At 33.7% G+C, this 13117-nt stretch overlaps 1 protein-coding gene across 2 annotated transcripts in view; it reads left to right on the top strand.

The window, feature by feature from the left end:
• Positions 1-12068, top strand: part of LOC129255552 (diacylglycerol kinase beta-like) — a 145506-nt gene extending 133438 nt beyond the window's left edge. For both annotated transcript variants that reach the window (XM_064097203.1, XM_064097202.1), the window contains 2 exons: positions 6549-6665; positions 11351-12068. In XM_064097203.1, the coding sequence (XP_063953273.1) occupies positions 6549-6665; positions 11351-11530 (297 nt within the window). In that variant the 3' untranslated portion in view covers positions 11531-12068. The remainder of the gene's footprint in view (positions 1-6548; positions 6666-11350) is intronic.
• Positions 12069-13117: the final 1049 nt, after the last annotated feature.

Here is a 13117-nt window from a genome sequence, read left to right as displayed (position 1 = left end):
CACTCATGTAGTAATGCCATGCTTTCAAAATTGTCCTTTAGAAGTGTAATGCACATTTCAAATGCAAGTAATGAACAGATTTGTTTTCTCTATACTATGCGTATCAAAAAAAAGTTTACACTTAGAAAAAGTCCTGTAAAATTATACATTTGTAATATCCTGAAGATTTTTCCACATTTTAATATTGGTACAGATCCATTTAAGCAAATGGCGATATAACTGTCTAAAAATATTTCCGCTTGAGTGAGCACCACTTACTTTTGAAAAGTTAGTGAAAAATGATTTGCGCAGAACTTTGAAATAGTTATGCGAATAAAAGTAGACCTTTATCATGAAGAACATGTTGAATTTAGCTAGTGAAATTGATTTGAAGAGATCTTTACCCTTTTAACTTGTTTCCTTGCCCAAAACACTTCGAAGAGTGCATTGTGCCTCAACCCACTCCCCCACACAACGAGGCCATCGTGACGATATTTGATTTACACTGAGCTGTGATTTACATGAAATGACTTAGGCTTGATTTTCATTTTGTTAATCATTGTCAAGCTTGGCAAAGGTTTTGAGAAACAAGTATTAAATAAAAAATGAAATTTAAACCCACTTTAAATTATAAAAACTTAGTGAAAAAATGCTGGAGATGTCTGATATAAACTTTTGTTCAGATTTAGTTATGTCCTCAGATCCAGCTGGCACAAAAAGGGTAAATGTTGTGCTTACTAAGTGTTAAAATTTCAATTTGGGTGGCAAAATTGTTACAAAATGCTTGAATGTATATGTTTTATTTCAATTGACTATAAGTGCAAGGGAAATGTATGAGAAATGTTTCGCAGGGTAAATTTGATTTCGCCCTTTCCCCTTGACACAGCATGAAAACGAAAATTTCTGCGCAAACAGAATTCTGCGAGCTTTACAAAAATGGACAGTGCTTACTCAAGTGTAACATTCTGTCAAAACTTTTACTTTCATTGGATAGATGAGACCCAAATCTAAGATTATATGTGAAAGAATTACCCACATGTATATTTTTTAATTCCCGGGCTTTTTCAAAGTGTAAACTTTTTTTTTATACGCACTGTAGAATAATAGTTTATCATTACATTTGTGTAGTGTAATTGACATTGTAAATTTGCCTTTATTTTCATTGTTAGAATTTGTGATGGACTTGCCAATATCAGGGATTTACCAATATTTCCTTTTCTTTGCGTATCAAAACATGCCATTAATATTGCTAGTATATAATTCTAGCTTCCAACCCGTAAATTTGAACTGAAGGTTTGAAATTTCAACTGTATTAAGTATTATCACCTTCAACCAAACTTGAAGTACAGCTAAAGAAATTGAATAGTATGATTTCATGAGGACAGGAAATCAAAATACAGTATAGCACTCAATGCCTTGATATTAATTTAGCATGTATCATTTTTTTTTCATTGGTTCCTTGTAAACCATTAATTTCATAGATAAGAAAACACTCCTATCATAGTGAAATACGACAGAGACAACTTATCCCAAAGAAGAAAAAATGAGAGAATTGGACGGATTTGATTAAATCAGATAAACAATAAAAAAAAAGACAATCACCCTTTGTTTAAGTAATAAAATGATGCTGGAACTTTGTGAACTATATGTAAGAAGCCCTAAGGGATATCAGATGGTGCTGTTTTGGCAGTCAACAAAATATATGATGCAACAAGTACTTGTTTGCAATAGTATCTGTACTTTATTTATTCAAAAATGTATATGTTTGAAGCAGGAAGACTTTTGAGCATAGGGAAATACGCCTCATGAATGAAGAGAGATGTGCTCAAATAAGATACCTAGCATTAATTTTTTGCCATGGAACACAATTATGTCTAATAATTCTTTCTCAGTGTCTAATTTGTTATAGAAACCATAAGACTAATTACATGTATTCTATTTACTTTAAATGAGAGTTTGACTCAGGGAATTGTTGTTTTATATCTTTCCTTATAGAGACCAGAACCAGTCCTGTTTTTGTTTGAGTCCAAATCTAGTGGTTGTATTAAAGTCTCATGAACATTTCTTTTGCGTTCATCCGAACCGTCGTATTACACATACGACAGTGCAAACCCATTTCAGAGAAAATCAACTTCAAAGTCTGCTTTAAATTTCACACTTAGACCCCCAGCCTTAAAACATATTCATTGCTAGAAAAATACATGGTTGGAAAAACCAAGACAATTGCTTGACACTGGTTTCTTCTTTTTTTTAACATAAAACCAAGGATCAGAGAAAATATCGCAAAAGAGCTACATGCTTGTAATTTCGGTTTGAGCGGATTAGATTTTCCCTGTACAAAAAACGTCATAGGGGTTACAACTACCTAGACTGTGATTTCAGTGCGCGCAATCAGTCAAAACATTGTATCACTTTTTCATGTGCAAAGTCAATGCAGTACTGATACAGCAGTTTGGCTAACCACGAAATTGCATATGAAGTGTGTGCAGCTGTTGTGTTCTTAACAGTACACGTTTCCAATGGGATTTGCACATTTTATCAAGAATTTGTATGGCATAGCCGTGAAAATCCCCGCATATCTCAGAAACTAAAATAAATTGCTGGCTAGAAATTTAGTTATGAATAAGATAGAACTTATACCGGTACTTTCATTTTCTGCAAAAATCTTAAAATCAATTTATTTTTTTTGACCAAAATTGACTAATACGATGGTTCGGATGAACGCCGATGATTTATCTTGGCTGTTCAGAGCTAGAAAGATGCTGCTTCAAGTGTTAAAGTCTTTCTGTCTGTCAGAAAGTGGTATGTGTAATATGACAAAAGTAATGACATTCTGTCTGATGTGTTCACTTAAAGAAAATTAAAACAAATTTAAATGATAGTGGGCTGGGTTGTTTTTTTCTCTCTCTCTGAATGTTTTCATATTCAGTTTTGTATCAAAATGGTATTGATAAAAAGTTTTATAACCACTTTATGGTTCATTATTGGTATTGAAAGATTGTATTTGCTAGATTTTTAGTGTTATTTGTTTATTGATTTTATGTCCCTATTTTCTCTTGGATGTTTGTATACATGTCGTGCACCACCAAATATATGATTTCCAAGTGTTTGCAGAAACTCTATCTGAGAAGATGGGGTAAGTTGAGCCACCACCCCAGGCAAATTATGAATGAGTCAGACATTATGGTGGTGACATAATTATATTGATGACCCATTATCCAACCACATTGTTTTCAACATTGAAACAGAAAATAGTTTTTTAGAGAGAAAAATGCAAATTTCAACCAAAAAGTCAGAAAGTATCAAATAGATAATTGCATTTTACCCACATGCATCTTTAAATATTCTAAGGACATAAGATGACAATATTGTTATTCCAGGTATGGATCCTCATTCTTGTCATAATCTTTTACATGATGGGTGCATAAGTAATGTGTGGATGTGTAAATATTACATGAAGTTTAGACTGGAGTAGGTTGAGCCAACCAACATGGGGCAAGTTGAGCCATGGTAATTCGTATGGTAATGTATATATAAAAACAAACCTTACAAAGCCATTGATATGCAGGCAGAAAGGATCACATTCACAAGACAGTTGTTAAGAAGAGGATTTGAGTGTTTATTGAGAATAAGCAAGTGAAAAGACTTTTAAATGAAAAAATTGTCATGCTAGCTCTTGCCCCATAGCTTTTGTACATAGTTTTTGTGGCTCAACTTACCCCAGAAGGTGGCTCAACTAACCCCATGGGTGGGGCAAGTTGAGCCATTTGACTTTTTTTTCAAAGGTGATGGTGCCATATAGTGTGGGGGTTGGAAGTTGCATATTGGTAAGAAATGTTTCCAAATAATAAAATTTTACGGCAAGGTACTTATTTTTACAAGATTAGTGGTCATATCTGTCCTAACATGCAAAAAGCAATAAATGGCTCAACTTACCCCACCTTCCCTAATTGTCGCCAGAAATTCCTGAATATTACAATATCCTTTTCATATTGTATACAAATATACCAGGCTTTGAATAAGTATAGTAGGAATTATTCGTCTGAGGTTGGACTGGCATTACTATTTTTCCCCGAGGGGCAAAGCCCTCGGGGTAAAAATAGTAATTTTGCCAGTACAACCGAAGATAAATAATTCCTTCTCTACTTTCGAAATAAAGGCCTGGGGCCCGTAACACAAAGCTTAGCAATGATCGTAGAACATTTTTCTACGATTGATTCCATTGACTACAATGTACAATCAATCGTGAAAATCAAGCGTACGATCAATCGCTAACCTTTGTGTTACGGGCCCCAGGTATATTATACATACATTTAATAAGTTATAATACATTTAATAAGTTAGAACAATGAATTTTGATAATCTAGTTCTTGTATTCGTAGTTCATCCTTTTTAATCTGAACCAAAATATAGTTAACACGCTTCGCTGACTGACCTTCTTTTCCTGAAGTCACATGCTGAATGGAATGCGGATTTGTGCCTGCGCCATCCCTTCACGGGACTTGCCCGTTACAGACACCTCGGTGACCGGTGCATCCGAGAGATTGAATGATCTGTGACGTCAATGGAGGAATAGTGCATGATTATATCATTGACGTCACGGAATAGTAAATTTTCTTCAGTGGGCGTTTCATTTTCAACATCATCGCAAAATAGTGCAAATATTTTTGGTCACATGATGCTATTTAAAATCAATCAGCATACAGGGTTTAACTCAAGTAGGATATAAGGAGCAATATACATGTCTGACAAATTCGTTTGTTTTAAGGAATGTCTAATTGTAAAGATTTTATAGAACATTGTTAGTGTGATGCAGAGATATCTTTATTCTTTCTCCTTTTTTACACAGCATGCCTCATTCTTTACAATTGAAAGCCATCCTTTTGAATAGAGATTTTTCATTTGAGTTATTTATGATAATTCTCATGTCACAATATATAGACTATTTATCCCTATGGTTCTTGTGGCCATTCATCATGTTAGTATGAGTTTCTAAAACTAGTAGCTCTTTATTTTGGTCTTATTTTTTTGGATTTAATTACAGTGTCGGTTTATCATTCAAGTTCTTATATTCAATTTCACATATTCAATTAAGAAACAGTTCATTCTTATATTATTTGATATATAAACTACATGTGCATATACAAGTAATAGCATAATATAGCATACTCCTTTTAGTGTCCAAAATCAAGTTCTTTTTGTGTTGTTGAAATTTCCTCTCAGTTTTCTGAATAGATAATTTCCACCAAGGTATGAACATTTCCATCATACCATTTCTCTTTTTTCTCTCTGTAGAATGAAAGACTGGAAAATAAGATGTATCCATATGTTAGGATGAGATGTTGATTGAGATCAATGTTGAATGGAAGAGTGACAAGTTTTATCATTCTTTGTGCATAATACATGTATTTCCTTACATTTCCTGGCACTATAAACTTGTTTTCCCTTATGTACATGTAGTTTCCTTGATTTGATAGACATATTAGGTCAAAGATGCTGCATGCATTTCTATGTGTATAATTATACTTGAATACCAGGGCACTGTCTTTATAGAGATTTGATCCAATCAGTCATAACTATGTAAAGCCATCAATCCCAATATGTAGCATGCATTTATCCATAGGTGACATGCAAGCTTCAGTTTCCTGCCAATCAAGTGTGCTCCTTTTTGTCCAAAGGGATGTTTTACAGATTTTGTGTATGAAAAGTTAGGGCATTGATGGACCTCCATAGTTGAGGTTGATTGGATCTATTTGTGAGACTCTACCCAACTCTGTCTATTCATTTGTGTGATCATTGGCGGCGGAAGCCAACAATTTTAGGGGGGGACCACAAAATTTTTTTGACAAGCAAAAAAAAAGAAAGGTTATCAACCAAAAATTTAAGGGGGGACGCAAAAAAAAAATTGACAAACAAGCAAAAAAAAAAGGTCAACTAAAAATTTAAGGGGGGACCGTCCCCCCCACCTAAAATTTAGGGGGGGACATGTCCCCCCCGCTTCCGCCGCCTATGTGTGTGATTATGTATGATGTATGTTTAATTTGAATCACATTTGCATTGGCAGTAGGTTTGCTAAGATATCAAAGATTATTTAACCCACAATGCATCATTTTGTATTTAATATCCATGTGCATTGTGGTGGTGATACAACGATGTCAGTTTTATAGAATTACTATGAATATTTAGAGTGGAGGTATACTTGGTAGTTGAGTCAGGCAATTGTATATTATGTTTCAATCACATTATGTAATATATGGTATATTTAAATTGTCATTGATAGGTTAATTTCCACTGATTGAAGTTCCCTTTAAACTTCGCTGGAATTATAGTTATATTAACATATTTTCATTTCTGTGGTATAGACAATATTAGACTATTGTTCTTGAAACAATTAACTTTTATCTGAGGTTAGATAAAATAAAGATATTGTACAATTCTTTCCCTATCTTTGTAATAGTTTTTAAGAGAGAAAAATTCTTTTTTTTTCGGAACTTCAGACTGCACTTCACACAGTTTTCAATCATACTTGTATTGGATTAATTTTGAGGAATATCTCTTTGATTCAACAGATCATGAACCACCATTGGGTAGAAGGTAACTGCCCTGGTAAATGTGACCGGTGTAAGAAGTCAATAAAGAGCTACAATGGTGTAACTGGCCTTCACTGTAGATGGTGCAAAATAACGGTAAGACTGCTAAATTCTAAATTCTTTCTTTCCCTACATCTTCTTCATCTTTATCTTCTTATCCCTTTTCTCCTCCCCCCTCAATGTTCTGATTGGTTTTATAAAAACAGCTCCTTGTGTTATCTTTGTTTCTTTTTTTTTTATATTACTTTACTTATTTTCATGCATCCTTTTTAAAGAGTGATTAAAAGATTATTTCTCTATCTTCCTCTCTGCTGTAATATCTTTAATTGGTGGAATCCAAAGGATGCCAGATAAAATGATTATCGCCAAGACATGTTTGAATTTGTTCCCTATTTTGCAATGTTTCAAATTTATATTTTAGCCATTTTTTGTTCATTATTGCACACATTGGGAACAAAGGAGCTTTAAAAACACCCACTTTTTATAATTCTAGTACAAGTTTTTCTGAGCCCTCCCTATTTTCACAATTTTATGTAATCTTTAACAAAGTCAACAACAGGAAATTGCAAACAATGACCAGGAAAAGAGCACATCCGTTTATTCTATTTTGAGTATAAGCTCAAAAAACTTTCTTTCCAACTTAGAGCACCAGCTTTTAAATCAACCCTACCCCCTTAATGTGCCACAAATAAGTTTACAAGAAGACCTCAGCTGCAATTAAGACATTGTGAATGCAGTACCTCAGGAACTTTCATATGGACCTGTGAAACTGGAATACATTCAAGCAAATAAGATTTAACAGTCAAACTAACAATGAGTTTGAGTGTTTAACAGCCAAATTCATTTCGATGAAGTATGATAAAAAGAAATGAGAGTAAGTAATCAAGACCATACTATATGATTTTATGAAAAGCAAACTACACCAAACCATACAAGTATGAAGGTCAGAGATTATTGTGAGCTAGATTCTTTTTAAATGGAAATCCATTTAATGTCTTGCCATGGTAACCAGATGGTAAACAGATATTTTCCAAGTTGTGTATTTTTTAGAAGAATGTGCAAATAATGAATATGTAAATTCACGGGGTTGGTATTGTAATAATAAAATTTCCAACAAAAAGCAGGTCAAGTTCATTTTACCAAAGGCCTATATCGAAGATAGAAGGAAACATGTTTCAGCTGATTTGAATACAAATACATGTACAATCAGTGGCAGATCTGGGATTTCCAAATGTGGTTGTGCAAAACTTAGTTCCTTGGGGGGGGGGGGCAATTTTTGATATGCATCAAAAGATTTTTTTTTAATCAAAGACTCTGGTAGCGGACCTGTTGTCCAGAGGGAGGTTGATGTTGATGATTGAGATACTCTGGTATCTCTTGATTATGAGAGCATTAAAATGTTGGGGTGGGAATCCACGTTAAATGACTTTAAAATTATGTAATGTAAAGTATTAGAAACCATAATTTTATAAATCCACTCTTGTTTTGAAATGACAGATTCTTCCGATTAAAGTTTGATTTGTGTTTCCTAATTATGCTAATTGTCTACAGGAAATTTATATAAGGTTTATATAGAATGCGTACTATCTCCACTCATGTATATATATATATATATAATATGAATGATTATACTAACATGAATATTATGTAATGTTGAAAATGATGTATATGTACAGTGCGTATCAAAAAACGGGACAGTTTTGAAAAGTCTATAAAAAAATGATTCAAATTATTATATCTATATTTTTATGTTAACAGATGTCTTATCTTTGAAATGCCATTTAAAAAAATGAATTTTGTTCATGCTTGAGCAAACACAGGACGTTTTTGTTGGGGGTTCAAAAAGAGGCTTGCGCCAAAATGGCAGAAATGAGAAATCTGATGATTAGACTTTTGGCTAATCTTTTCATTTTCTTTGCCATAATTTTCGAATTATGCTGTCAAATTTCATTTACAAAATTATTTATTTACCTGAAATTTTTTTTTTTCATTTAAGCTTCTTTTACCTTTCAATTTTCCTTAATAAGTAAGAAAAGAAGACTTTTTGTCAACCCAAGTAAGAAGATTTGCATTATTATCTGGGAGAATTTGTAATTATTCAAATCCTTTAATACTGGTATGTGAAACAAATTATGTTATGGTACCTATAAAAGACATGAATCCTATTTTCAAGGGGTTATTGAATCCTTCACCAAGTTTAATTATGTGCTTGACAGGACAAACAGGAAAAGATTCATGTCTTTCAATGGCAATGGTGTATTGAGTCAATTTTAAAGGAGCAAGATATGGCAGATCGGGTAAAATGTATTAAAAGGTTGTGAAGTGAACAAGCAAAAATTTCCACTTTTTTTATTGAAATATCCAATTTTGTGATTTTGACATAATATTCAGTAAATGATATCATATTTTAATTTCTATGTTTTCTGATATTTTCCTTTCCACTTTTTTTTCTTGGTCATGATTTTTTCTTATTTGGGGGGGATCATTCCGAGCCCCCACCCATCAGTATGCCACTGTACAAAGGCACCATAACCTTTGTAGCACACAATGAAAGGAATTGAAAAAAAAAATATGCTCTCCCATACTTCGGTAAAAAAAACGTTCCTGCCTAAAGAAGAAATATTCAAAGCTAAAAGAGAACATATTAAAAAGGAACAACAACAGAACTATTCAAGCAAATAAGAAGATTTGGAAGTGCATTTTGACCGCATAATTCGAATATTATGGCAAAGATAATGAAAAGGTTAAGAGGAAGTCTGCTGATTAGCAAGAAGTCTGACCATCATATTTATCATTTTTATGCCATTTTGGCACAAGTCTCTTTTTTAACCCCAGACAAAAACATTTTGTGTTCGCTCAAGCATGAACGAAACTAAATTATTTTAATGGCATTTGAAGGATAAGACTTCAGAGCACCTATTGACACCAAAATATAGAGATCTTAATTTGAAACAAAAAATTTATAGACTTCAAATCTGTCCCGTTTTCTTATACGCACTGTATATATGAATCAAATCTTTTCCCTATGACCATGCCTTATTTCTAAAAAAGGTGCCATGCGTAGTAGCAAGCACTTGTAAGGAAGTAGGGAATCAGGGGGGGGGGTCTGAATGAAAGGATCCTAGAAGCCAGGGGTTAATATTCTGAACATTGCCTTTTCTCAATATTTTGTCTTTTTCACAAAGATATGATAGAATTGGCATTCTGATAGATATCACAACTTTTGTTCTAAAAATTTTGCCTCTTCTCTTTAGCGCACACCAGAAATATGCAGTTCATTATGCGCATAATCCCAATGTACAAGCAAAAGATGAGATAAAAATTTATGGCAGGGTGTAGCTGTCATCAATTTTGTCATTTTAGTACCATAATATCCTGATATTATGCCGATTGTATATCAAGCATACAGCAATATCATTTAGATTTAAATATTTGTTCATGCTACAAGTAGTTAGGCCCTATGAAATATTAATTTTTCCTTTTTACTCTGTTTTTGAGCTCTTCAAAAAATCCTTTTCAGCTCCCTGTCTCTGTTTGTAAATAAGCGCATCAAGCACAGTCGCGCAATGCCAGCTACTGTATTTAGGAAACTCAATGCTCCTTGGCCTTCCTATTAGTTAGAAGGGCTCCCCCTCAGAAGCAACAGTGATTTTGATTGGTTTGCTTCTGAAAATATGGGCGGGAACTTAGATAGATATGACAGAGAAAAGATAATATAAGAATACTGATATGTGACAATCATAGGGGTGTCACATCTCGGAGAGAAATAACAAAATTTATGACAAATTTTATGACAGTGTACCAGAATACCACCCCTTGTGGGTATTTCATAAAGCTGTTCGTAAGTTAAGAGCGACTTAAAGAATGACTGGTGATCCTTTCTTGTGGTTAATGGTATGTTGAATTAGCGATGGTTAAGTGTGTGAGAAATGTTCACCAGTCATTCTAAAAGTAGCTCTTAACTTACGAACTGCTTTATGAAATGGCCACCAGGTCCCTAGACCTTCTACAAACCCTTCTGAAGTGGGTCAGAGACCTTATGAGAGGCTTGGCCTTCTTGAATTTTGAGTTATTCTCAAGCATAATACTAAGCTGGCAAGCAGTGAAAATTCATAAACCTTACATTGCTATGTTTGTAATTTATAACCTTTTGATTGGTGTATGATTTGTCAAATTCACTTTTAGCTCCAGTGTGGGTCTTAAAACTTATATTTGAGTCATTAATTAATTATTATGGTCTAGCATTATTTTCTAGAATTAGTAGCTTTTTTAGAACTGGTAAATTGGCTTGAGGATTTTTTAAACAGCGAGAAATGATAATTAGGAAATCAATCAAATGCATTCAAGCTCATATTTTCCCCCAAAAAATATGACTTGGTTTTCATTGATGTGGAAGACATTACCATACTGGTTTCTGTTTCTACTCTCAAATCAACATCTTCAAGTGTGATTATCCGTTCATCAAAAGAAACTGGCCAAAAGCCAATATAGGATATACAGTTCATCATGTTGGTGAAGATGAAAGCAAATCTTTACTGAAAAAAAGATGCAATGAATGCACTTCTAGCAGGAAAAAAAAAATGGTATAAATATAGAAGTGACACGTGTGGATCATTAAATGCTTTCTATGTTTTTTATCCTTCTTCCACTTGCTCTGTCTGTTATGCCTTCATCCTCTTCTTTTTTCACCTCTTTTGTCTTTCTTTGTCTTTCCCTCTCTGACTCTTCCTCTCTCTCTTATCCTTGTCTCTGTTTCCCACCCTCACTTATTCAAATAACAGCTCCACAATAAATGTGCCTCCCATGTCAAACCAGAATGTAATATGGGAGAATTCCGTGACCACATTCTACCTCCAACGGCTATCTGCCCAGCAGTTCTGGTAAGTCTGCTTGTTATTTTCTTAATATTCTGTCTTCCATGTAGATGTTTATTTAGCATGACATCACCTTTCATATCATGACTGTTCTATCCATATTATTTCTTAGAAAATAAAAAACCAACCAATGAGGCACTTCTTCACCCAGCCTCATTTTATGTATTAATTTTTGTTTGTTTCCCTGAATTTGGGTCATTTGAATTTCTCAGACTCGATATGGTTTGAATCATCCATGAAACTGTGATTTGTTTTTGTTCACTTTGAAAGAAAAAATGCAAATTATTTCAATTTAGTCAGATTTAGTATTTTGATAATCCCTTACTCGCTCTCTCTTTCTTCCTATCTCTCCCATTCTCTCTCTCTCTCATTTTATTCAACCTTATATGACCAGCCACCCCAGACCAATAATAAGTCACCCAAAATGATTGTTTATGTTTAATGAGTTTAAAAAAGCACATCCTAAGCTTTAAAATGATGAACTTGTTAAAATTCATTAACAATAATCTAAACAAATACTTGATTGAATGCAGAAGAAACTAAGCGATATCTTCACAAAATAAGTATTATGCATACTGTGAAATCTCAATGAAACCTCCAAGCAGTCCTTAAAAACTTGTGTCATAAAAACTCTTGTCTTGTTTTCTATTCAACTTTACAACTTAAAAATTTTGCAGCATGAAGAAGAATTACTCTTTCAAATAAGCTTTTTTTTGCTTTTTGAAGACCAAATTACTGTTTCAGCCATTTACAGAGAACCTTCCCTAGCGAATTATAGGTTTTGGCTGGTCACATATGATAAAGCTTTCATATTTCTTGTTTCACACTGGTAAATATTTGTATTGATTTACAATCTTTTTACATTGAAATAAATGCTAAAGAATGCTATATTCAAACAATAAACTTTGAATATTAACATATTGAATTCAGGGAATTGTAGAAGCGTGGGTATCTGTGTCCCAATTCCTTTTTTGTCTCACCTGCATAGCAGAGTGAGACTATAGGCGCCGCTTTTCCGACGGCGGCGGCGGCGGCGGCGTCAACACCAAATCTTAACCTGAGGTTAAGTTTTTGAAATGACAGCATAACTTAGAAAGTATATGGACCTAGTTCATGAAACTTGGCCATAAGGTTAATCAAGTATTACTGAACATCCTGCCTGAGTTTCATGTCACATGACCAAGGTCAAAGGTCATTTAGGGTCAATGAACTTAGACCATGTTGGGGGAATCAACATCAAAATCTTAACCTAAGGTTAATTTTTTGAAATGTCATCATAACTTAGAAAATATATGGACCTAGTTCATGAAACTTATACATAAGGTTAATCAAGTATCACTGAACATCCTGCATGAGTTTCACGTCACATGACCAAGGTCAAAGGTCATTTAGGGTCAATGAACTTTGGCCGAATTGGGGGTATCTGTTGAATTACCATCATAACTTTGAAAGTTTATGGATCTGATTCATGAAACTTGGACATAATAGTAATCAAGTATTACTGAACATCCTGTGCAAGTTTCAGGTCACATGATCAAGGTCAAAGGTCATTTAGGGTCAATGAACTTTGGCCAAATTGGGGTATTTGTTGAATTACAGCCATAAATTTGAAAGTGTGTTGGTCTAGTTCATAAAACTTGGACATAATAGTAATCAAGTATCACTGAACATCCT

This window comes from Lytechinus pictus, chromosome 3 (genome assembly GCF_037042905.1).
Source record: "Lytechinus pictus isolate F3 Inbred chromosome 3, Lp3.0, whole genome shotgun sequence".
NCBI classification, from domain to species: Eukaryota; Metazoa; Echinodermata; class Echinoidea; order Temnopleuroida; family Toxopneustidae; genus Lytechinus; species Lytechinus pictus.
Note: the sequence above shows the minus strand (reverse complement) of the source record. Positions and strands in the feature narration are given on the sequence as shown.